Source organism: Cygnus atratus, chromosome 7 (genome assembly GCF_013377495.2).
Source record: "Cygnus atratus isolate AKBS03 ecotype Queensland, Australia chromosome 7, CAtr_DNAZoo_HiC_assembly, whole genome shotgun sequence".
Taxonomy (NCBI): Eukaryota; Metazoa; Chordata; class Aves; order Anseriformes; family Anatidae; genus Cygnus; species Cygnus atratus.
In genome coordinates, this window is record NC_066368.1 from 27,164,416 (window position 1) to 27,189,628 (window position 25,213).

At 38.7% G+C, this 25,213-nt stretch overlaps 1 protein-coding gene across 6 annotated transcripts; it reads right to left on the minus strand.

Annotated features, from left to right (window-relative positions):
• Positions 1–1,138: 1,138 nt before the first annotated feature.
• LOC118252099 (solute carrier family 22 member 15-like) lies at positions 1,139–24,675 on the minus strand. 6 transcript variants are annotated; one of them, XM_050711980.1, is made up of 13 exons: positions 23,471–24,653; positions 22,025–22,171; positions 18,099–18,231; positions 17,310–17,474; positions 15,580–15,709; positions 14,352–14,573; positions 13,440–13,580; positions 11,630–11,715; positions 10,247–10,366; positions 7,639–7,747; positions 3,157–3,229; positions 2,512–2,670; positions 1,139–1,521 (listed from the first exon to the last, which is right to left on the minus strand). In XM_050711980.1, the coding sequence occupies exons 1-13, from the start codon at positions 23,558–23,560 to the stop codon at positions 1,495–1,497; spliced, it is 1,602 nt and encodes a 533-aa protein (XP_050567937.1). In that variant the 5' UTR covers positions 23,561–24,653; the 3' UTR covers positions 1,139–1,494. The 6 variants fall into 6 exon arrangements, with proteins under 6 accessions (XP_050567937.1, XP_035410942.1, XP_035410858.1 ...); XM_035555049.2 differs by having other exon boundaries at positions 10,247–10,297; positions 23,471–23,617; XM_035554965.2 differs by having other exon boundaries at positions 10,247–10,300; positions 23,471–23,617.
• Positions 24,676–25,213: the final 538 nt, after the last annotated feature.

A 25,213-nucleotide genomic window follows, 5' to 3' on the forward strand; every position in this document is an offset into this window, starting at 1 on the left:
AGCATTAATATTATTCAAGAAAAAAAATCATGAACTCAGTTCTAATCCTCACAGTGAAACATTACAAAAATGATGAGTAAATAAATGATAAAAGTTCGCAGCATATTCTACAGGCTGTTTGCCATCAAGCTGCAGCCCCAGAAAATAAATAAATGCACATGCAATCCACCCTTTATGTCAACATTATCTAGGTGTTCTAATTGCCAGTTGATTTTCACCTCATGGGGAGCTAATCTAGCTGTTTGTAAAACACACACAGATAACCTACACGCAGTACAGCAAGGCATCCAGGCAGAGCAATCCACATGTACATTTATATTCATACGTGCATAAAATGCACACATACTTGCATGGGTGCACTTATTTGCAGAACTATTATTTAACTGTGAAACTTGCTCAAAACACATGAGCTCTTCAGTAACCTTTTTCTTACAGGTTCTTTAAATAATAGACCAAAATCAAAATGATAACAGTATTCTTCAAAATGCCTTGGTAAATGTCCTGGTGACAGCAGCACTCTGTAATACAGACAATAAACTTTTTTTTAAATAACAAAATTGTGTTGGCTGTCGTAACTGTAACCTTTATGATGTATCTATTCCAACATAAATATATTAAATGATAAGCAAACCATCCTTCCCCCTGAAAGAATGTCGCATGGGAAATTTCTATAATTTTGGATTATATATTATTACATATATTATACAATATATGACATGTTCAGTAGTTTCCAGTTCCACATGTACAGCTAGAACTAATAACCTTTTGACTAAAAGGTTACTCACCCTGTCCTTTAAGTGCACCTTTTCCCCCTCTTAAAGGCTTGACACCATTTTTCCCAATGTAGTGTTATTTTAACTTCACATGCCTTTTCATGTTCAACTGTATCGAAAAAATATTTCTTCCCACAATGAAAACCATTTATTCTCCTTTCAGATCTCCTATTCAGGCTTCCTATGATAGGCATACAAAGACCAACTACATGAAAATCTTTGGTCTCTTCACACTGAGGTATACTGTAATTCACAGGCAAAAACCCAGTAGAAAAAATTAGCATATACAGGCTTGCTGTTACTTTTGACCATTACAGCTTGTGTGAATATGTAAGGCCATCTAAATTTTACATCATACACATCACTTCAGTTGCAACATTTTATTATCTGAAGCTAACAGTTATATTTTGTAACATAAATTATTTGAATTCTTCATTTTAAGAAGCCATAGAGAAGTCCAAACATCCAAAGTATGGTTTTGTTAAGTCATTACATTAAAGCACTGATTTGTCACTTCTTTCCTCACAAGCTTTGATCAACTTTTTCCATCTTCTCAACTTGCCTTCACATAAAACTGTTCAGCATGCTATAAGCAGCATTATACAATAAAGTTCTCCAAATTTTCAACTCCGATATATACAGCAAGACTCTGCCCTTCAGCTGTTACAGCACCTTCTCAACGGAGGCTTCATTTTTTCAGCACAGAGAGACATTCTGAAACTTAAGTGCTTTCTTCCAGCTGGTTTGCCTGTCAAGACAGGAAAAATAATTATTGAAAAACAGATTACGTCTTATTTTTGTTGTCCAATTTTGTAGGCTATTAAATGTGAAAAACAGAATCCATTATTTTTTTTTAAATTAAGTAGTGAAATGACATTCAAAAAGCACAGAAATGAGTTTTTTCCCCCATTTCAACTGTATGCAGTACTGACATGGATTAGGATACAGTAAGCATAAATTGTGGGTAATATGACTGAACTGATTAAATATAATAACAACCAGATAATTAACAAACTGGCACAAAGAAAAACCACAAGGAAAGCATGTGTTCTTTTTTATCTATACTAAGCCTCCTTTGTTCTAAGTTAATGATTTCTTTGTTACAGGAAATTCTTTTAACTTTTTATTCTTTAAAAAAAAAAATAATTCCTCTATGAAGCTGTTCCCCAACTTAGTAGATATACCTCCCATTTTCTATTCTATGGTTGTTGCCTGTTGAAACAAAACTTTAATTTCCCATTTCAAAAGGTTATTTAATGCCTATCTACAATGGGAAAATGCTTTAAATGGCTCTAACCAAGGGGACTAATAATGGATTAAACATTTCCTCAAATACACATTAATTCTAGATTATATTCCATTACAAATCATGACAGAGAAAAAGGCGCAATCCAGTAATAAAATACATCTAGTTGTTTTACTATGAGTACAGGCATGTTATTGAATGTGATGTCCCTGATTATCTTAGATTGCCTTAAGATTGATTTTCTTTAAGCAAACAGAATAGTATTGATTTACATAAAATTTAATACATATATGTGAAGGTGTCTAGCCTTTTCATCTTTAAAAGCCAAGCAAAAAGAATAAATTTCATCTCCACTTAATGTGAGAGAAAGATGGCTTTTAAACGTTCATGTGCAAGTCCATTCAGGCACAACCTAAGCAACATGTGCTAAATCATGGTTTACGTAAGATAAAGGGAGAAAAATGGAAAACAACAGAAAAAAAAATACTCTGCCTTTTCATTTATAAGCACTCTGTATTTGGGACTCTGAAGATCTTCAATGCTCTCTGCAATTGGCTTATTCAGTGTTTCTGGCAGAAGGAGAGTCAGGAATCCTGCTGACAGCCCACTGATTCCAAACACCACCAATGGTACAGAAGGGCTGAGAGATTTCTGAAATTAAAAATCCATAACAGAAAAACATTGCAATTTCCTGCTCTTAAAATACATGATCCATGTGAACTGCAGTCAACACTGAAAAGCTAAAACTCTTCCATGTGTGCAATTATCCGTGTACTAATAGAACAAAGAAACCCAATAAATGTCATTTCTCAGAAATAGCTTCATGGGAACTTTAATTGTTTACACGCTAAAAGCACTCAGCTAGAGAGTGGGTCTTAGCAGTACAGAAAGCATTACATGATAATCAGTTCACTAACAGATGAAATATTAAGACAACACAGAGTAACTAGATTCTTTCCAAAAAGGGTAATACACTAGGTACTTTCAAACATCTTGTTCATCATTTCTAGAAGCTGATTTATTTTTTTCTTGAAAATATTTTTTCAAGTAATATAGATGTATGTGGTACCAAAATGAGCAACATGCTTTTGAGAGAACCTAACACATCTGTTATATAAAAATTAAAATCAGTCTTACCATAGAAGGCACAAATGGAGCCAGAATGCCTCCAAATCTGCAAGACATGGAACAGACACCCAAGCCAGCATTTCTGTTTCAAACAAAGGATGAAACATACGTAGCTTCAGAATACAGAACTGCAACGTGTGGTAGCACTGTCAGAAATGACTTGTGTTTTGTTTAGTTTGTTATCAATAGACTGTATTAAAATTAAAAAGAAGGAAGTTTTTTAAGCCCTCCAGCAGTTACTCCAAGATCTTCTACAACTGCTAAAAGGTCAATCACACCCTTTCAAAACCATAACAAAAAGCACTCCTCACAACAGCTGGAACAGAGCTAGGTTTTCCAGCCTACCATACAGGGCAATATAATTGGACATCCCTGTGCTGGATGGGGAACAATTTCACAATTTGGCAGGACCTGCAGACAGAACCACCCAAATGGCATCTCCGATCTCTTCTGTTGCCTTAGGTTACACAAATGAAAAGTCAGTGCTCACCTCCTAACAGAAAACAAGTATATGCTACCGTGAAGCTTGAAAACGTTTGGCCGGATGCGTCACTATAAACTGCTGAATTCTGTGCAACCTTCCATTTTCAGACAGGTTTGAAACAATCTCATCTAGACTAAACGATAATCAAAGCATGGCTTAGAACAGCAGGACCCTCTTTAAGAAATGGTCAAAAAGCCCCAAAGCCTTTCATTTGCTGATCAAATGCAAAAATCTTCCATGTTTGTATCACCCCTAAAAATCTTACTTCAGAGACTGACGCTGGCAGCGCTCATGCGCTGGACAGCAAGAACTGGCTCACAGCAGCTGTTCTCCTTCCCACATCTCCCAGTTTCTTCCTCTCACACGACTGCATTGAGCTTGTCCCCCTCAGCCCATTTCCTTTTCCTTCTCTGAACACAGGAAGAAAGCGACAGGATAAAAGACGACAAGCAGAGAGGTGACACGGGTCACCAGAGCACCAAAACCACCCACATCCACCACCCTTCCTAATGGCCCTTTGCACAGGTTAAGGGAAACAGATGATGGAAGGAGCTGAGGAAAAGCTAGTGACTTGAGTGTAAAAATAAATAGAAAAGCAACCTATTCTCTCATCACATCCTCTTGGGAAAAGGAAAATAGCAACCCACACTTCCTCACTTTGAAGCAACATTGATCCAAACCCCAAAAGACAAGTCCTATCTCCTCCCCTCTGTCAAAATCCCTAACAGATGAGAGACTCCAGTCAATAATCCAAACCATTCATTTAGGAGCATCCTTCCCACAAACCCTAAGTCTGTCAACATCCAGAGATATGCCAGCTTTTTTTCCTACTGAGAGGAAGCATGGCAAAAGGTGATCATAGAAGCAAAATATTTTGTTTGAATTCCAATGCAAAAGGAAAACAGTTGTTAAAAGACGTTGGGACATAATTAATTCAGAACCCAGCATAGTTTGGACTATGCAGAACAATGTTATGGCAACCCAGAGGAAAGATGCATCCTGCTCAAGAGCTGTTGGAAGCATTCAGGAGGTGCTGAGCTGCTGGCAGCTGCCCACCCACCGCTGATCTCACCTCGGTGCCTTGCTTTTCCCCTGCTCGCTGGCAGACCTACTAAACCTGACTCCCGCCTTCACTCCCACCACACCACGGAGCACAGTGCTAAACTAATGCCAGCCAAAATAGCTCTACAGCCAGCGTAATCACATCAGCCCGGGGCTTTGCTCAAGCCAATTAGTCCTGCTGCAGCTGCCTGGCTAATTCCATCTGCCACGCAGCACTCTAGCTGCGCTGCTCAGCCAGCGCTGCCTGCACAGCAAACAGCCCCGTGCAGATGCAAAAGCCTGTCTGCTGCTCACACCGCCTGCTCTCACATTGCACTGTGCTTACCAAGGATTGTTCACCAGAACGCTCCTTGCGGAGAAAGCCAGAGACCAGAAGGGGAACCACTGACAGAAAAATAAAAAACATGTTTTTCCCCTGCTGTGAAAATAAGCATATATGCTTTCTGATGACATCCTAGGCAGTTCAGTGCCCCCACTCTGATTGTACACATTATGTACAAGGATAGCATAACTTTGCAACCATTTTCTCAAAAAAAAAAAAAAAAAAAAAAACAACAACCTGTGATTTACGTCTGTATTACTAGAGCTATGATTTCATTCTATTTCCAAACACTGCAAGATAACCTTCCTTTTGGTTCAAAAACACAACAGAAGTGATGCTTTCTATTTTTAACTTTCTGTTCCCCAACAGGTATTCTAAAGACACATTAAGAAGGGAGGAAAAAAGCCCCAAACGTGTACACACTTCAGTTTGCAGCACTTCATTTCTAGCATGAGATGCACTTCTCATTCCTCCATGTACCAACTATCAGGAAAAAAATATGCCTAGCACGGTCTTCATGCTTAGAGTAATCAGAAGGTTTAAGTAAGGAGCTGTACTACTGAAGACATTTAACTTCTCCGCAGAATATCCAATTGGATAAAACAAAACCAAAAAAAACAATTTATTCCACCTCCTCTCTTCTACCTTAGAAATGGGACATGTCTCATCACATGGCATGGCAAGGCTCCGTGCTGGAGGAATGCCAGGATCACTACAAAGCTTTACAAAGACCACCAGATGGTGCTGATGTTTTACCTTAAAATTAACCACTTTCCCATCACTGTTCTTGCATTAACTCTAATATTTGTAGTTAATTAAAATACCAGAGAGATAACAAACACATTTTTAAATGTATAATATGCCACATGTGGGGAATTTTCATATTGTCTAACGTAATAGTTTTCCATATTATTAAGCACAATCTGTCTCGAAGCTGGTGATTTTCTGAACTTACTCTTGCATTTTCTCTACTAGCATTCCATATCTTTGACACGCAGTTACTTTTATACCACAATATTAGTGCAGATTCTCAAATGAAGCAGCAATTCCACAGACTAACAAAGCCAAACCAAACAAACAAAAAAATCAACGTCCTAATCACTAACATCTAGTTTCAAAGATGCTGAGACACCACTGCAACTCCAGCTAGGTATGAGTTAGACACGTACAATACTTGGCCCTGAACACCAATGGAACTTAAGAAGGCATTAACATAAATTACAAGAACACAGTGAAACAAAGAAAAGCTGAGAAATTAAAATCAGTTTTGATTCTCAATTCTTAACTCCAGAAAAGCAGAGGGGACGGTAAACAAAAACAATAAAAATAAATAAAAATAATAATAAAATAATAAAAATAATTCTAAAATGATAATTTAAAAGAAAAAAAATCAAGAAAGAGACCTTAGAAGGACACAGAAGTTTGGATTGAGAGAATGTAAGCAAACCTCCAAATCCAGTTTCAGTCAGCATGCTTGTGACTTGCGTATTAAACCTAAACCTTTGCCAAGGATGACAAGCTGAGCAGCTAGCAACAGCCAATCCACCTCCATCCTCACAAGTTTTATTGCAAAAACTGCATTCACAGTCTAGTTTATGCCCCTGTAACATATGGGAAATGGTGAACTTCAAAAGAAACAAAAAGCCAATCCAAGCAGTCTCCCACTCTCCCTGCCCCTCTCCCCACAAAGGCCCTAGTTTCCTGGAATCAAGTGATGGGTGTCACCATCCTTAAAAATACGTCTTAGATGCTAGAGGATGCATCTACCAGCCAGGACACCTTCCTACTCCACTCAGCATTTCATTTTCCTGCTCTCTGAAAGGAATGCTCAACTTTTGAAACGTGCTATTTTTGAGCAACTAGTGCAATATGGCTCAAACTCTGAACATGTACTTGGAGTATCATTCAGAAAACCACATGGAGCTGAGATGGCAGCCGAGGATAAAAGGACTAGGAGGCATTTATTTTCCTGTCTCAGGTTTATCTTGGGACAAAAGGAGAGAGCTCAGCCTTACAGAGTTTGTTAGGAACATGAAAAATAAAGTAAGGTTTTAGCCCACTTGTTCATGAATTAAATGTTATAAAGCAAATCATTGCCATGCAGAAAGTATTAAATGAGTTACATTATGAATACCTAATTAAGAAATATATAAAAGCACTTGTTTTTCAAGAGGCAAACAAACATAATTATGTTGGAAATTTAAGTACACAGAAGCACTGTAAACAGTCCTTACTGCACATTCTATATTTATAATTAAGTTAGCATACACTTCCATCACATCATGTTCAGTTCTGCAACCTATAATTTTACTTCCCAAATCAGTAGCATAAATGAGAAACATGGCACCTAGCATTGCAGAGCATGAAGGCTGCTTTTTCCTTTTTTTTTTTTTTTTTTTTTAAATTCTGATTCAGCCCTGGTGGAAATTGCCAGAAACCGCTCCAGAAAGCACACTGCCGCAAAACATGTAAGTACGAGGAGAAGCCCTTTCAAGCTGAGACAAACTGTCTCAATTAAAGAACGAACTCATATTGATATTTCAGGTAAAAATAATCACACCAGCAATCAGGATCACTGCGCATGGAAAGGATTTGAATTTACCTACAAGCTCTGTTCAGTTACCTCAGCACTGTTGGGTAGAGTTCAGATGTATAAATATATACAATGTTGAAAGCAGCACTGACCATCATTTTTCCACACAAGGCTAACAAAGTGGGACTGAGGAGTAAACCTTTCAAGAAAAAGAAAATAAGTTCTAAGCATATACATATAACTACATAGATAATTATATATAATATGTATACATAACTATTTTATATAAAAAGTATACTCATATATAAAACGATATCTTATAGAAATAATATATAAATAGTCTGTTTTCTTACTCTTTTTACACAATGTTGAAAGCATCTGGTCCTTTTTAAGAGACTTTCATGTAAAAACAATGTTTCATCTATGTGTTTTTTTCAACCACACACACAAATAACCATATCTCATTTCTTCCCAACTAGCCTAAAAGCTAGCAGCAGAACAAGTACGTAAAGGTATATTTAGGGACAAGACAAGCACCACTTATTTATTTTTTAAGGGGTGGGTGGATTCTAAAACTATCATAGCGGTAGAAGGAAAGGCCTCCAGCTCCGCAGACAGAAAAATCTTACCACATAATTGCATCTTTTGACAAGCACAAGCAGACAATAAAAGCTCGTTGACTAATATATTAAATTAAAACCATTATAACTTGATTCACCTCAAAAGCTTATCTGCTCCCCAGGGACATCCTGTTGGAACTTAAGAAGCAGCAGCCCTGTAATTCTAAAGAAGGAATGCTAACGCAGCCTCGTTTACTTGTAGACAACCTTTAGTTGACAAAACCAGAGTGGATCTTTCAAAGTTCTGAAGAAACCTGATTTCAGTTACTCTGACTTTGGATATGATTATGTTTGTACTATCTATTTTAATAAGTAGAGAATTTTTTTTTTATTGTTAAACTTGAAAAAGGATGAGTGCTCTGATTAGGTGTATTTCAGATTCTCTTCCTCAGCACTGAGTTCAGCATATGTTTCATTTTGGATCAAATGATGCTAAGTAATGTTAAAGTCGCATTGCTTCTCTATTGTTTTTCCTTGCAATCTTTCCCTTAAATATTTTCAATTCCAGTCATCTGATCAAATCAAATTTTATTTCAACTGCAGCAGAAATTCATTTGTATGTAAACTGAAATCCAGAAGCTTGATTTAATTTCTTTGATGCATTTTTGCAGTTATTTCCATAATTCATGCACAATAGATATAATATTTTTTCACCCAAGCTCTCCTTTTGCTCAGTAAGAACTCAAATATTACATACAGTTGCCAGATGCAAAGCTGTGAAGCTGCTCTTCAAAGCCTTGCGGGCTGCCATCAGAAAGCTGGGACATACCTTTTCTTTCATCAACCAAACATGAAGCAATGAAGAAGAGATCTGTAATTCTCAACTGTGTTTTAAAACATACTGCTTCTCTCCCAGGGAGACTTAAGTTAAACGCTGTATATCCATACACATATTAGAAATATAGCATTAGTGCACTTAGGAAGTTCTGGTCTTACTATCAAAACAGAAAAAAAGAGTCTGTCTAGACAGAGAAATTAGCACCCAGAAGCTCAGGAGTGAATTTAAAGTGCACTTTCTTCTCCACATTCACTCCCCCAGGGGAGGCTGAAGGCTGTCTGCATGGGAAATTAATGCAGGATTAGAAGCACGCTGTAAATTCACTGCACGTCAGCGTCCTTTGTAAGTATGCTCAGACATTTGTTGCATCTTCCTCATTGCAAAAATATATTTAGCAACTCTTACACAACACTCCATTATTTTCTCTACATATATAACACCATTAAGCAGGAATGTGCTTTTCTCCTATGGGGATTCCGGCAACCAGTTATTTATAGGTCATTTGCTAGATCCAGCCAAGCATATCAGTGCACCTTCTTTAACATTTCTATTATATTTTGTATAATATCCTCTCACTTGAATGTCCGGTAGTAACAATATGTACGCAGTTTTGTCTGAAATACTGCAGTTGGTGCGACTTTTTCAAACTTTGGTCAAAGTTGCAAGTTCTGACTAAATTCAAGCATTTGAGTTTATTTCTAAACACTTATTTTCCATTAATTGATCTATAGAATTTAGGGCAGCAAAGTGAGGTAAAATGGTAACAAACAGTGCTGATGTTTAAGAGTTTCTAGAACAGGAGTTAGTGATTAGCGTTTGATGCCATCGATGTCACTAAGTCTCATTTGCAGTGCCATAATGTAGATTCTCCCTCTGGATGTCATCTTTACCAGAAAAAGTTCAGTTAAACAGCACTTTAGGACTAAAGGAGTCTTTACTTCAGAAAGAGTATCCACAAGGAAAGGGTAGTTCTCAGCACAAAAGAAAGTACCCAACATCAACAAAAAAAAACAAACAACTGAGTTAAAGAACTGGAAGTTTTCTTTCTTCAGTCAAAAGCATATCAACGAAAGTCACCAAAGGTTATGGTTGTGTTCAGTACAGCCAGGTAAATTCTAAGTGAGTTAGCCCCGGGCTAGGAGTGTGCTTTGTCTACTACAGTATAAAGCGGACACAAAACGGAAGTCTTCCTGCTTTACAGCAGCTTTTGAAAGAAAATAATACTACAGCTCAATTCCCCCTCCACTGTCACTCTCCCTCAGCAGCTCCCAATCCGATATTCATATCACTGAACACTCACTGCATCCACGGAAGTGACTCATCTTCATCATGCTCAGAGCTGAATTTCTTTCTGCTTGAGAGATACAGATCATTCTGGGCCAAGAACCAGTATTACTCTTACCACAAAGGAAAATAAGAACTTTTAAAGGGATTAAAGTCAACTTGATTAAAAAAAAAAAAAAAAAAAAGATGATTCCCTGGAATTTAGCAGTTCTTTATCAATTACTACCTTATCCTGGATTAGTCACTACTGCTTTTCTTTCGTGCCTTTTTTATTTTAATATATAATGAGAAGTGCAAACAGGGAAGAGATGGTCTCAATAAAAGGAACAACAAAACGTCTGAGGATTTGAATTAACGCAAGCACAGCAAATAGGATTATGAGATTTTTTTTCTGTTTTTTTTTTTTTCTTACACTTTTCTGCAGTTAATTTGAAATGGATGCCAGACGGCATTTATATCTGTTAAAGATAAACACAACTTTAGAAAGCTACTTTGTAATCACATCACTGGTGCTCTATGATGTTAACAGACTCGTAAAGTTAAAACATTTCTACTGAGGCAATATTATGAAAAACAGAATCTGAGTGGCCATTTCTGTTAGAGTCATTTAGACCTACATTTTCAGTGGTTAAGGTACATGCTAGTACAGAACAAACGCACTCGAAATGGAAAGAAACGTGAAAAGAAAAAAAACATCCGTGAAGGTCACTGATGATGACAGAAAAAAGACATCTTTTGAGATCAGAAATGCTTGACGATACCCTGTTACCACGAGTTGTCCTCAAACTGCACATTGCAGCAGTACAGAGTACAAAGCTGAGAAAGACAGCAAGCTTCTTGCCATCCCATGGCTTCCATACTGCAATTCCAACCTCCATTTCTAAGTTCCAAATACAAAATAAGTGTGTTTTTTTTTTAAGCTTTAGTGGGTTTTGTTTTTGTTTTCTTTTTAAGTAATGAGTTAAGCTTTTAATTCAGGAAAGTCTCAGTTCATATTTCTAAAAACACTGCATGCCACTAAAACAAATGTAAAATTAACCTTGGTGTCTCATACCATCAAGATCTAACTAAATTATAGCCCTGCAGTCTTGTTATTAAAAGCAACATTTTAAGGTAAATTGATTAACAAGAATGAATGAATGCAGTGTCAGTATTTGAAACTGAACATGATAGGTTGTTCTGACCTTCTGAGAGCAAAGAGCTTGGAGTCAGACAAACTTAGTCAATTAACAGGTCCTAGTAAGGGCTAATTATGTCTACAAGAGGTTAAAAGCAATACAGACAGGACCCTGGCTACCTGACCAGCCTTGGACTGGAGAGTCAGGAAATACTCATTATTCAAATAAAAGCTGACAAAACAATGTAACAAATACCTACTTTGGCAGCACTACATACTTACCAGAGTTTTTTGGTAAAAACATGGTAAACATACAGGCAATTCCTGCAAATATCAGAAAGCACATCATAGTTTTACGTCTTCCAGACCTAGAAGGAAAAGAGCACCAAGATAAAGACGGAAACAAAGTCCTTCAATATATTTTGAATCCCTCTGCAAAACACCAGCTGAAACATATAGCAACATGAGTAAGTTACATACCTATGGTACCATATTAACTGCTTAAAATCCTACACTGTTTCCCCAGCTCTGTGTACCAAAGGCCTCCCATAAATGCTTTCCTACTTCTAGATTTTTTTTCTTAAGAAGAACCCATCTACTTCAGCAACAAGAATTCACAGACTTTGTTTTTGCCACTAAAAGGTATCACAGTGCATACACACAAACATAATAATAATTCAAAAAGTACTTCTTAAGTTTCTTAATCTGTATTTTTACAAGTTGACATGAATATATGCAGCTACAACACAGTAAAACTACTTCATATGCTTCTTCATTTAACAGTATACATGCAAAAATAAGTAAAGGTTGTTTCTACTACCTAGTGTTTTAAAATAAAAAGGAAGTAGACAGGATAGAAAGACACCAACCCATCACTACATCTGTCATACTTAAATATTTCATAATTACCTGCACAGGTCTATAAATACATCCTTAGCATCAGTTTGCAGGCATGTACAAGAACTATTTATGCTTGTTATTTCATTAATTCTCACAGCTGCTTCTAACTACTATCCCTAATTAGAAGAACTGCAGTTAATCTATAAGCAACTAAATATTTATTTTTAAAATCTTCTAAATATTTTTGCAACAAGACAGCTGTACCTGAAGGAACTGTTCACTACAGCTGAACAAAAACAGAGCAGCTGGCTTACCACCTTTTTTCCATTAAGTGAATAAAACTACATATTCCTTACTTCAAGAATCAAAAAAATAAAAGCTTGCCAGGTAAATTAAAAATTTCAAAATACAAAGAAATTAACATGTAGGAAAAGATTTGTGCTGTTTGTGGTTTAAATGCATGTCCTTAAGTTTTCTGGGTTTCGGGTGAAGGTTGGTGGTTTTTTTTATTTATTTTTTGCTTGGCAGAGCCTACAGCTTCTTTTACTGCCAAACAAATTGTAAATGTAATATCCTCACCTTGATGAAGAAAGTCATTTTTCTACTGATCTCAATGAGACCAAGACACCATTACAAAAACACTCAAACTGAAGGTTAGGTGAAACCCCAAGTAGCACTGTGCCCTGACACTGACTATCCAGCCTTTGGAAAAAAAAAGTGCCCAACCAAAGGATGGCCTCCAAACACTGCGAAGTATGAACAGACATGGGCATCGACCATCCATGCCTTCATGGTAACTAAACAGCTCACCCTTCAAAGGTCTCTTTGAACAATTTAAGTAAAAATGAACAACGCTGAAAACTGTTTTCAGTTGCAGTTTGTAGACTTTGATATACTACAAAGTCACTCTGAACAAATCAAGTAAGAGGTACATACAAGCTATAGATACTTAAATAACTGAACTATACATATTTTTTTCCATGAAGACCAAACTTGTTGTTTTTAATAACATTAATCATGGAAAATCCCATGCCTTGAATAATTCAAACTATGAACAAAACTAAAGAATGGAAAAGGCAGAAAATTAAATTCCCATTTCAATATCAACTCCAGAACCCCCTGCAGCTGACTTAATCCATAAAGAATCAACTGGTTTAGAAGAACAGTGAAGTATCATCCCAAGAAAAACGTTAATGTTTTTCTAGGCTGTCTACAAATATATGCAGAAAACTAGGAAATAAGTTTTTCTTACCAAGGTTTCTCAATAAAGAACATGCAGAGTGGAAAAGCTGGAACTTCCACAAGACCATAAAGAGCCACATTTAAATAAAGATTTCCTCCTAATTCACCAGCATTTAAAGTTAGCCCATAGTATACCAAGCTGCAGACATACCTAAAAATAACCATAATAGTTAGATTACAAGCATATCTAATCTTTAAAGGTTAAGATTTAAAAGGCAAATTATGCCAAGTTATAGATTAGCTGTTTTCAGTTAATGCGTTAAGAAGAGACTCTTATTTTGTCCAACAGGAGAAATAAGACAAAGAGAATAGTTCCTATTTAAGTAAACTATGTGAAAGGAAAAAAAAATGCTCATACACATGCACAGCATAACTTCTGGAATTTCCTATGATCTTTGTTTTTTTCTAGGTTAGTTAGCTGATCCTTCTCTGCTCTGACATCTTTTTTTTCCCCAAGTTGCAAAAACAAAAACAGCACCTAATATGCTATCTGCATTTCATATTGCCCCCAGTTTTCCTGCACTGAACCACGTGTTCTTACATCACATTTCTTACACTTATTCCAACTCTTACTCCAGATCTCTATTCCATATAGTGCTTCCTAAAACTGGCTCAAATATATATCCTCTCAATTTCTGCTTTGGCTTCTCATTTCACTGAAAGTAAATATTATGTTTTCACCAGATTATTTCTTAGCAGGCTTTGAGGCAGATTCTAAATAACATACTGAAACTGCAACAGAAATAATAATGAAACATCAGCTTTACAACACACCAGTTTAGATGTTTACTGTCTGCCCTCATTAACCATCAGATTTATGATCAGTTTGAGGACAGCATTTTTAAGAGAAAATGATGGAAATCTTAACAGTTTCCTCATGTCTGACTCATTCACAGCATCTCAGTGTCTTGTTATTACATACCAGATGTACATAAGTATGATGGTTCGCCACCGAAGGACTGGGTGTTTTACTAAGTTTAGTATACCAGGTGGTGATTCATCCTTTCGTGAAGTTCCTGCACTTGGTTTTAATTTTAGATTTAATCTTTCTTTTCCATTACCAAGGGCAATATATTGCATCACATCTTCAGCTTCTGCAGTTTTCCCTTGGGAATACAGCCATCGTGGTGATTCTGGCAGCATACTAACAGGGAAGAAAATCAATGATGACAAGTTTGTTCCTACAAGGAAAGCAGTAAAATCAAGCTCCCTGTTTTGCAAATCAATAATCAAAACAAAACAAATGGTACCAATGCAAAATTCAGAAAAATACATTTTATTTACACTGTTCTGCCTATTAAATTCCACATATTCTGATAATAATATACGGTTAACTTTATAGAAAGATTTTTGGAAATGCTTGTCAAAGCACTCAGTCATGTTGAGACGAGTTTAAATAGAGAATCTACTACACTAATAATGCTTTTATTTTTTCTGAAGCTCTAACTATCAGAAGTATACATGGGATATCATTTGGTATTTTAAAAGCATATTTCCTAACAACACAATGCTAGCACTATCAGTTTTTTAAATACTGCTATATTTCATTACCTTTTTTACAATAATGTCTATGTAGGATTTCTAAATAGGAGAACGCAAATGCAATAGTGACAGAAACAGAAACAAGGGACCTCAAAAACATGCAGATACACGACATCTCACAGTAGAAACGCAATTCCAAGTGCTCTCACTTATTTCCCTTTGCACACATGCCTGTCTTAAAAAGTAATTCTAAAACCCCTCCTCTAGGAGGGCTTCCAAAACTTCTCAAGCACCGAAACCCATCTTTGGCAGGAGGCTGTGTTCCTGGCCGATGCTCCAGCTCACGGCCTCTGGCAGGCCTTTCCTTCCCCAAGCAGATTTGTAATCAAGCTTTATTAGACAGCTGGCATACAGCTGCTCTTTGCAACGCTGGCTGCCACAACTGTAACAGCAAATAGAAATGCAAGCTTTTCTTCCGGGCAGCCCTGACCTTCTGCTTTGTTTAAAAATGCTTCCTCCTTCAGTACATGATTTTCTTCTGCTTGGTTCATAAAAACATACAGAAAAATATCATCCTTGTTTATACCACTCTTCTGAACTATGATAAGAAAAATAACCGTTAAATCAATGCATAATTTTTATCATTAAAATGCACATGAACTACTTACAACGAAAGAAGAAGGAAGATGACTCCTGGAGTATTTGATACCAATGCCAGGTGACGCCACTCTCTTACACAGTAACCCAGTAAAGCATAAACAGCAATGCCAACCGCAAACGTCAAATTAGTTAATGAACCTGGAAATACAAGACCAAAAAAGTGACTACAGACACACAAAAACGAAAACCAAACTTAAGTAGAAACCTTAAATCACTACCCCTTGATAGATCTAAATAAAATAGCAGTATCTTTACAGTATCTTTGTAGCACTCTGTGAACCAGCTGGCTTAAGTGTATTGTGCAATCCTAATGACGAATGCCTTTGTATAACCGGGCGAGTGGGGGAAGGTGAGCAGGGCTGGTTTCCTTTCAAAAATAAAGGGCGGTGCATAGTACAGATCAAGAAACGAACAGAAACCTACAGACCAAAGAGAAAACCCAAAGACAGGAAGGGGAAGCATTGCAAATGATTTATGTAGGTCTTTAAGATAATCTTGAATAGAGGTGGCAGGCTGGAACAGAAATTGCAAGAAAGCTATGAAAATACAAGGACTGAGGTCAGTATATAAACAGCCGCAAACCAGAGGTACACTACAGCAAGCTTCTGATGAACAAGTGTAAATAAAAACTTTAAAAACACAGGGTCAACTTCCATTCCAAAAGCCTACCAACAAACCTTCTGCAGGCTAACACAGGAGGTCTCGTACTAACCCAGAAGCTCTCAGCTATCGCGCACACAGCCTAGTTCACAGGCAGCACCTAGGAGAGCTTCTTTAACACTGCTGAGCAGCGTTCAGCAGCTTCCTCTCCTTCAGCCCCTGATCAGTTGTGCAGCACCTCTTTGCCAACAGCTGAGCAGAACTAGAATAAAGCACCTAAAGTGACAAGCAGCAGGAAGCAGGCTGTCTCGTCGGTCCTTCAGGAGGCTGGCCCTGCAGGGAGAAAGGCTGGGAAGAGCTGAGATAGAGACAAGGGCAAGGGGGAAGGAGGGGCGGGAGAGAGATGACGTGAGTCAAAAAAGTGAACCCGGGAGAAGAAAACTCAGTACTTGAAAAAACACAACTGAAACGGAAAGCTATCAACAAACCACAACTGCCTCCTACATCCCCAGGAGTCCAGAGGAGAAATGAGAAAATAGCAGAAGGTATAGAGAGAATATATAGAGGTAACTGGAGAACAGAGAGAAATACGCTCACAGTCACAGCGAGTCAGCACTTGGACCAAGTTTTTCCCCATGCTGCGCTAGCTGAAAAGGTTTCTCTGAGTTTTACAACAGCACAACACGCAAGTGTTAAATTTACTTTAAGTCTTGGCAGCGACATCGAGAAAGGACATTTAAAAATACTGGATGTTCAGCACATCCAATAGAGGTAAAAAACACAATCATTTTGTGGTGCAGAGAAATTCCAAAGAACACTCTGAAAAATATTTTCCCAAGGTACTGTACAGCACCATTCAGAACTGGCAGGATCTGCCTTTTTTTTTTTTTCAGTGCAGCGAAATTTTTGGAATCAGTGTACACATTTAAAAACCCTACTTTTGCTATTTATCAAACAAACCCAATCCTATGTTTCTTATTTAAGCACAAAAATTAGATCTTCGATGAATCAGCATCATGTTCATTTGACATGCTAACTAACTTGACATTTTAAATTTTTTAATTTGTAGCAAGTAAGGTATTGATAGTCAGAACAACACTTGGCACAGTAATAATGATTAAACATTCCCAAATCCCACCTGTAAATGACCAAAATGATTTTCCTACATATTCCTGTGTTAGGACAAAAGACACAAGAGCCATTCCACCATTCACAATTCCAACAAAGAAACGTGAAACTGCAAATACGCCATAATTTGGAGCTAATGCTGTAACATACCCAAAAAGGACATCAAAAAATAGACCTGCAGAGAGAATAAAATAGCATTAGTACTTATGCTATGCAGCCTGATCTCAGAAGAAAGGCAGGGAGCACAGTGACTGCAATGAGTCTACAGCACTCCTCTCTCACATTTGGCTTTCTGACATCATACTACGTGAAAACTACGATCATCTCCAAGTCTTACACTTTATGTCTACAATAACAAAGATAATGTTTCCTTGAGACAGTGTTGTAATTTTAAAAATGACCCCTTTCCAGCTGTTGCAAGTGCAGCTGGAAAACAAAATAGCAGGGCCTAAGTTACCAACTCTAAAGAAATTCAGATTCTCCCCCATCTTCTCCCAAAAAAAGGGGATTATTTTTTTTTGGGGTGCAAAATGGCAAGGAAATGCATGCAGCACTGCACCCAAATAGCAAAGTCATAGCAAAAATCGGTTATTTTTCATCTGTCACTGATATTCCAGAGCCCACTATGCTGCTGAGCACACTCATATCAACCAATTTTAGTGCTGCTTTACTCTAGCAGAAATACTTAACCAGACCATTGACTCCATATCAGTGTCATGGCAGGGTGGCCCACAGGCAGGGCAAAACCAGCAATGTTGTTATCCATGCAGAACACATGAGAACACTTTAACGGTCTTACCTGAAATATACACTGGTTTCCTGCCCAGTTTATCTGACAAAGGGCCAAACGTGATGTTTCCAATAAGCAATCCAGCAAAAAATAGGGATGATGCAAGGCTCACTTTGTAGGCTTCTTGTTCAATTAGATACCACTATCAAAAACAATAATAATAATAATTGTAATAAAAGAATTTCCTTATTGTCGTAAGTATTAACAGCAAGTTGTTGGCTTTCTCCAAAACAAGGACATCTACCAAAATTCTTCTGGTGCCATTTCCCATCGCTTTCTTTATATCCAATTCAATTTTTGTTCCAAGTTTGCTGCACAAGCCAGCATTAGTATTTCTTTTTCCTCCCTAACAGACATCTTCCTCTACTTTTCCAAGAAATATCATAATCTAAGCTTTTGACTTGGTAGATTTAATTACTTTCACCTCCATTCCCAACATTTGACAAAGTGACAAGTTAAAATTAGGAATTTTTCAATTTTTAAACTGCTCAGCCATTTCTACATAAGCTTAGTTATTTCAATCAACAAGTAATAAAAATTATTCATTAACAAGAATAAAGCATGCTCACGCTTTTAGTACTGAGACAGCTACTGCTGTGCAGCCGTAATTCCTGACGCTGTTGCCCTGCACTGTACACGTGTTGAAGAGAAGCAGGAAAGGATTATGGAAAGATGTCCTAAAGAAGATTTGCTTTATAAGAACTTTAAGAAATACTTATTAACTACTCATGGATACCTCTTAGTATTTTCTTGTGTGGTTTCTTTATAAAATGTACTTTCTACTTCATGCAAAAGCTAAACTGAGGTAGCATAAGCAAAAGTAGTCTGTTCTACAGAAAAGAACAGCATGAGCTGACAGTGGGTTGGAAATTGTAGGAAGCAAAATATGTCCTGGTGGGGCAAGGCACGCAGCTGGCTTGTGCAGCCCCCCTACTACACACAAGGAGAATCAGCAGCAACAGAAATGCACTGCTGGGATTACAAATATTGCTCACATCATGAAGCTGGGAAAGAAATGTGATCAGAATATCCCAAGTCATGTTCCAGGAAAAGAATTTAACTAATTCAATGCAAAGCCTTACAGAAAGAAATATTTAATAATTATTTGTAATGTGCAAGGACACTTATCGGGAAAGGGGATGAGTATTCAAGCCAAAACAGTGTTGTGCTGACTTTTTAAATGATATCTGCTAAAAGATATCTGCAGTATTTCCTTTCATGAAAGGAAGAAGGATCCTAATACCACTTAGTTTTTGTTTGTTTGTTTGTTTGTTTTTTAAGAAATGAAAGGATTAAAAGGGGGGACAGGGATCAGGGAAGAGGCATATGACCAGAATCCTACACAGCATACCACAGCCTCAACCTTGAATTAATACAGATCCCCAGAGAATATTAGGAATTTTCAGAAACTTGTGATTATAGCAATATGAAGAAACCTGTGCTTTCATTCATCAATCCTGACTCTCATAGCGGCAGCGTAGAGATAAGATGTGGCTGTATCTGTCCCACCACTCTGGTAACCTGCGCCCTGCCCGTCCAGCAGCCTGCAAGACGGCAGACTGCAGGAGTAGGATGAGATTTAACAGCATTCACTTTAGTCTAATGTACCCAGTTTCAACACTTCAGAGTTTTGGAGTATTTTTGGATACTCTGGGATGGTAAAACTCCTGTGCAGCAGCACTTGCAGCTACTTTCCTACTACTATACCTTCTTGGTATAGTATTAGATTCCACCCTATTACGGCAGATAAAGATGTAACTCACAAAACTTACGTTTTCTTAACTTTCTGAGGAGGCTTAAGCAATAAAATATTCCTGGGCACAAATCCTCAGGAAATTTCATCTGGGATAAAAATATCACAGCGCGTCCTCTCCAAGACACAGAGCACTGCTGGCGTGAGTCCTCCTCCTCTGTGCTAGCACACCACAGCATACAAATTTCAAACTCCCAGTTCTCATCTGCAGTGTTTCAGGCTGATATGAGACAGAAAACAGCCTTTCAGGTCCTAGATACGGTTGTAAAATTCAACTTCTCAAAATTAAAGGATGATTTCTACATCAATGTAAAACATTTTCCTTAACTCACCTTCCTAAGTATCACTTGTTAAATAAAGCACGGAGACTGAGCTGATGGCAATCCAAGAAGCAATTCAAACAACTGTACTTTCTAAAAACAAACCCTGAGCTGTTATTTACAAAATCTTAGTTATGCCAAAACTGATTATAATGATTATTTCTTGAACCAGATCTTAAGAGCTCCTCTGAAGTTTTGTTGAGCTGCAGAGCAGAACAGTGCTGCTGTCAAGCCAGAAAAGAACTGAAAATATTTATGATTTAAACTCCGTAACATCAGCAAAGTATAGGAAATAAACTTTATAAAAGCAGCTTCCTCTCAGAAGATGACGAGAGAAAAGATTGATTCGCAAACTGTTACTTTAGCTGCTTAGTATGTGACTGGGAGATGCTCATAGTTTACCAAGTCTGATATAATCTGTGAAGAATATATCTTTTAAAAGAATGCATCCGTCTACTTTATTGGCATAAAAGGAACTGGTTAAATATTTGTCAAAATTAACTGCAGCTTGCCAACAAAAACATTGCCAACTTTGCTATCACCATAACAGACATCCTCTAGCTCTTTAAAATCCACATGGCAGTTTGATTTACTTACTAGACCATTAACATCCAGAAAAATGTTGGCCAGCATCTAAGACATGAAAATATATATACACATTTATTAACAATGTAATAAAAAAACTTAGTTACGGAAATGAATGGGAACAGTTTTGTTTGTTTGCTTGTTTTTTAGTAAGTCTTCAAAATCACTACATTTTTTGGAAATAGGCACACTGACTCCTACGTTTAAAATACAGTACTAGATTAAATTTGCTTTTTTTCTGACTGTAAATTAAGCATTACTCCATATCGTGCGTCCTGCTGAGTCTCAAATTGAAGGGTGATTTTGTAAATCACGCTAATCAAGAAAATCTGTTTCTGACAGAGGATATGACCCAATATTGTAACATTCCTTCTTATTTCTTAGTCATTACATTTTTCCAAGATAAACAGTACAGTCTCACATTTGTGATAATGGGAAGGAAGCAAAAACTGGGCACCAGCCACGCCAAGAGCTATCCTGCCTTAGCAAGTTACTGACAGCCGCGCCGAGAGCACAGCCAGCAGAATTCTGACAGTTTACGCTAGAAGCCAAGCCACCCACACAATCTTTTTTCTGGCACTGGCAGCAATGCTTAGGTCACTCGCACTCCCCTCAATGATTATAGCCCAGGGACTAGCAAAAAGCGAACGCAGCCTTCTGCATGGAATTCACAAGGCATGAGGATGAAGGGTCAAGCTTCTGTCCCACTCAGCAAACTTCAATCTGTTCCAGCTCCCACTCTCACCGTACATGAGAATACCCAGACATGTGGTGCATACACTGCCCTTTCATGCTCGTTTTAATCTTTAAGATGCATCTTCTCTGAGAAGCTAATTCAACAACTCCAGGGGAAAGCTTAAATACATAGCACAGATTGCACAGACATGACAAATTGAACCTTTTCTTGGTGGAAAAGAGACATTAGAAGGAGCTCATGCTAAATTCCAGAGTTATAAACAGTAGTTAAATGATTAGTCTCACTAGCAATGACTTTCAAAAACATGTGAAGATGAAGAAAACTGAAAACAAAAGAAATAAAGTTTAACGAACCTACTAAGTGTATTGGTTTTACACTAGGAAAACTCAACTAATAATTTAATAATATACTTTCAGTTTTTAAAAAAAAAAAAAGAATAAATTAGAAGATCCAGATGGGTGGGTTCCAGTAATTTTTAATAGCACAAGAAAAACATTACGCTAAGCCCTGCTCAACTTTCTCAAGCACTGGTGGCCTAAATCCCAAGAAAAGAATAAACAGGCGCGACGGAAGTACTTGCCTCGGTTACGATAGATGTGAAGTTGCTCATGAAATGGATATGCTTGGCAAGCTCAGCTTTGCTCGCTGGAATTCCTTCTTGGTCTATACGATACTCAGGCATGGCTCCCACAAGCACGATAAGCATTGACTGACAAGCCACGTATACCTTAAAACAAGATACAAATCACTTACCCTGAACAATCCCAAAGAGAAACCACCCTTTCTGTTGGCATACTGTAAGCTTTTCATTAAATTAACAAACAATTTCCCTTCATTCAGCAATGCAAACCAAGTCTACTGTGTTTAAATCCCCACGACATGATCCATCAGGGCAGCTGGAAGCAACAGGTACCACTCCTAAGTTACCGATGCACCTTCAGTGACTGCGTCATCTTGCCACCCTCCTCTCTGTTCCAACGCTGTTCTATCTTACTGGTTTTTAGCCAGGGATAGGAAAGGAAGGCATTAAGAACTTCAGCGTAGTTTCACAGCTAGGATTTAACCCTAAGGCCAAGGTTCTTTTCTTAAAAAAAAAAAAAAACAAAAAAAAAACCTTTTTTTTACTTACTTTACTCAAAGAATACAACCTGCAGTGACAAATCATTAGTACTGGAAATGTAAGGGAGATTTTTTGCATTTGTTTTTGAACTTCTGCTAGTTCTTTCCATTGCAGATTCCATTGCAGAGACTGAAACCCTTACCTGATCACTGAGAAAACTTGGAAGTTCAGGAATAAAAAAAGATTCTCATACGGAAATCCTTGTAAGCACATTTACACATCCTATGGCTTTCATGTTGTGAACATCTTCCAACTTGTGTGATTTTTTTCTTTTAACTTGAACTGACATCCTTAAGTCTCGGTGATCATTTTTGGCACGTTACCATCAGTGGGAAAGTTCTGAATTTAGAGGGAGCATCTCGGGGTGGTGGGCTTGGATTGATGGCTCCAAAGCTGTTTTATCAGACACTTACCTTGAACGTACTTGGAGAAACAAGCTACAGACACAAACCCGTAACCTACCAGTACCACTTCCTTCCCCCCAGCAGTGCTTTAATCCAAATTGCAGAACTGCGCTGACAGGAGGAAGGCTTTTACGAAGGAGATGGGAGCGACAGATAAATGTTTGCATACCGGGGCGTGGGCGTTATTTAAAGACAGCACCGTGAAATATCACTTTCACCAATGACTAAAAAAAAAAAAAAAAACAAGCTTCCCGCGGCTGGACTCCACTTCCTTCCACGCAGCACAGCCGCAGGCACCGCTCAGAGACCGGTCGGGACGGGACGCGGCACAGGCGCACAGCGAGGGGAAGCAGGAGGAGGCCGGGCCCGGCGCTAGCACCGGGGGCTTCCGAGGGCCCGCCGCATCCCTCGGCCGGGGGCAGGCAGCCCCGGGCGGCCGGGGCAGGGGACGACCGCGGGAAAGAGCGAGAGGCGCGGCCCGGCGCGGCCCTCGGCGGCTCACCTGCAGCAGCACGAGGAAGGCGGTGAGGCGCCGCTGCGCGCCGCCGAACTCCCCCGCCGCCCCGAAGGCCTCCTCCAGCCCCGCCGCCATGGCCCCGCGGGCGGCGGCCACAGCGCCGCGCTGCCGGCCCCGCCTCGCCCCGCCCGGCCCGGCCCGGCCCCTCGCTCCGCAGCACGGCGGCCCCCTGACGGGATGGGGCCGGGATGCGTCCGCCACCTGCGTACAGCTGGAGCCCGCAACGGCTCCGAAGCTGTTTTCAGGGGAGTGGAACTCTCCCTCTTCCGCGATTTTAAGAGAAGCAGGATTTTTCCACCGGGATTTAGTCTAGCTGCTACCAAAGGGCAATTTTGCTCTGCACCCTTCTCCCCGGGCCGCTGGCTCGGGCCAGACCTGGGAACTGGGCACCTGCACATCAGTTCTGCTTGCTTCAGCCAAACTGCCTACCAAAAACATTCTTACCCCGTGGCTTTCATCCAGTTTCTACAGTGGCACCTAAAAGGTCCGTGGACCAACCCTATGGGCAACAGAAGAAACTCCGGTTATTTAAGTTGGCTGTTCCAGCATTAAGGATAGACACACTACTTCTTTTTAGTCGGATCTGGGAAAAGGAGGAGTTGACACAAAAGCATGTTAAGTGGCCTTCTTTGATGCAGTAATTTCCTTCTGGACTGTAACACAAATGGTTATACCTGTATTTTTCCTAGCATTAAGTTTGAAAATGCAGCTTTACTATTACACTACCTTTATACAGGTGCTTTGTTTTGTTGCTTTATTAAGCCTCTCTCTTCGACCACATGAAAAAGTCCGTTTCCTTTGAGGCAATAAGCTAGGATGATCTCCCCTTAGTTTTCTTAGTGCAGGAGAATTAAAATTAATGGGGTTTGACCATGTGTGCCATGCAACATTGTGGTTATGTTGGCCAGGAAGGGTTAAGTGTTGTTTACCTTGGAACTCTGACAACACGGATACCAGGGACTTCCTAAAACATTTCTGAGCTTCCTTACCCCTTTTGGCACTAAACATTAGCAGACAGTGAAATCCTAGGTTTTATCCAAAGTCCTTAGTCTCTCTACTCCATCTGCTTTCATGATTCCTACCTTAGTTCAAATAGAGCAGTCTGTTGCTGAACCTTGGCAAACACAGGTAGACTTAATCATGGCGGGCTCCCATTTTGCCCCTGAGTAGAACACGAAGCATGAAAATAATTGTGGAAGTCTACTGATTTTACAGGACCTGTTAGGTTTCTCCTCCTGCTCAGTCATGTGTTCCCAGCTTACTGTGGAAAATAAAGAATGCTTAAGGTCTCTTGCATAAAAGAGCCCCAAACAGCTCTCACCATTGCTGCATCTGCTTCTCCTTGAACACTTCAGCCTAGCGCAGAAGTACAGCAGAATCTTCGCATTACTACACGATCATGTTTTGAGCAGGTCTGGCCAGCATCACGTTAAAGAGCTGGAAAACAGCTTTTAGGCTGCTTTCATGAATGTTCCTGCTATGCGTGAAACATCAGTTGAACAAATAAAGCAAAAAATCAGCGTTGTTTTCCAACAGCCACAATTTCTTCAGTAGGTGGAGGGTTTATACTGCATGAACTGTTCTGACATTGGGAACTGAGTCACTGCAGGGTCCCTTACAGATAGCCTGTTTCTAGGATATATTTTCATAATGCACAGCACACAGTAACTATAAATAGTAGTTAATGAATCCTTGCACAAAAGGTCCAGAAAACTAGGTTACCGAGTG

Coding starts and splice junctions, on each gene's coding strand:
- LOC118252099 (XM_050711980.1), bottom strand. CDS start 23,560: ATGGCGGCGGGGCTGGAGGAGGCCTTCGGGGCGGCGGGGGAGTTCGGC. Junction 22,172..23,470: donor CCTTCCTCGTGCTGCTGCAG/GTGAGCCGCCGA, acceptor TCTTGTTTTAAG/GTATACGTGGCTTGTCAGTC. Junction 7,748..10,246: donor GAGTCACTTCCGTGGATGCA/GTGAGTGTTCAG, acceptor TTTTCTTGAAAG/GTTTACTCCTCAGTCCCACT.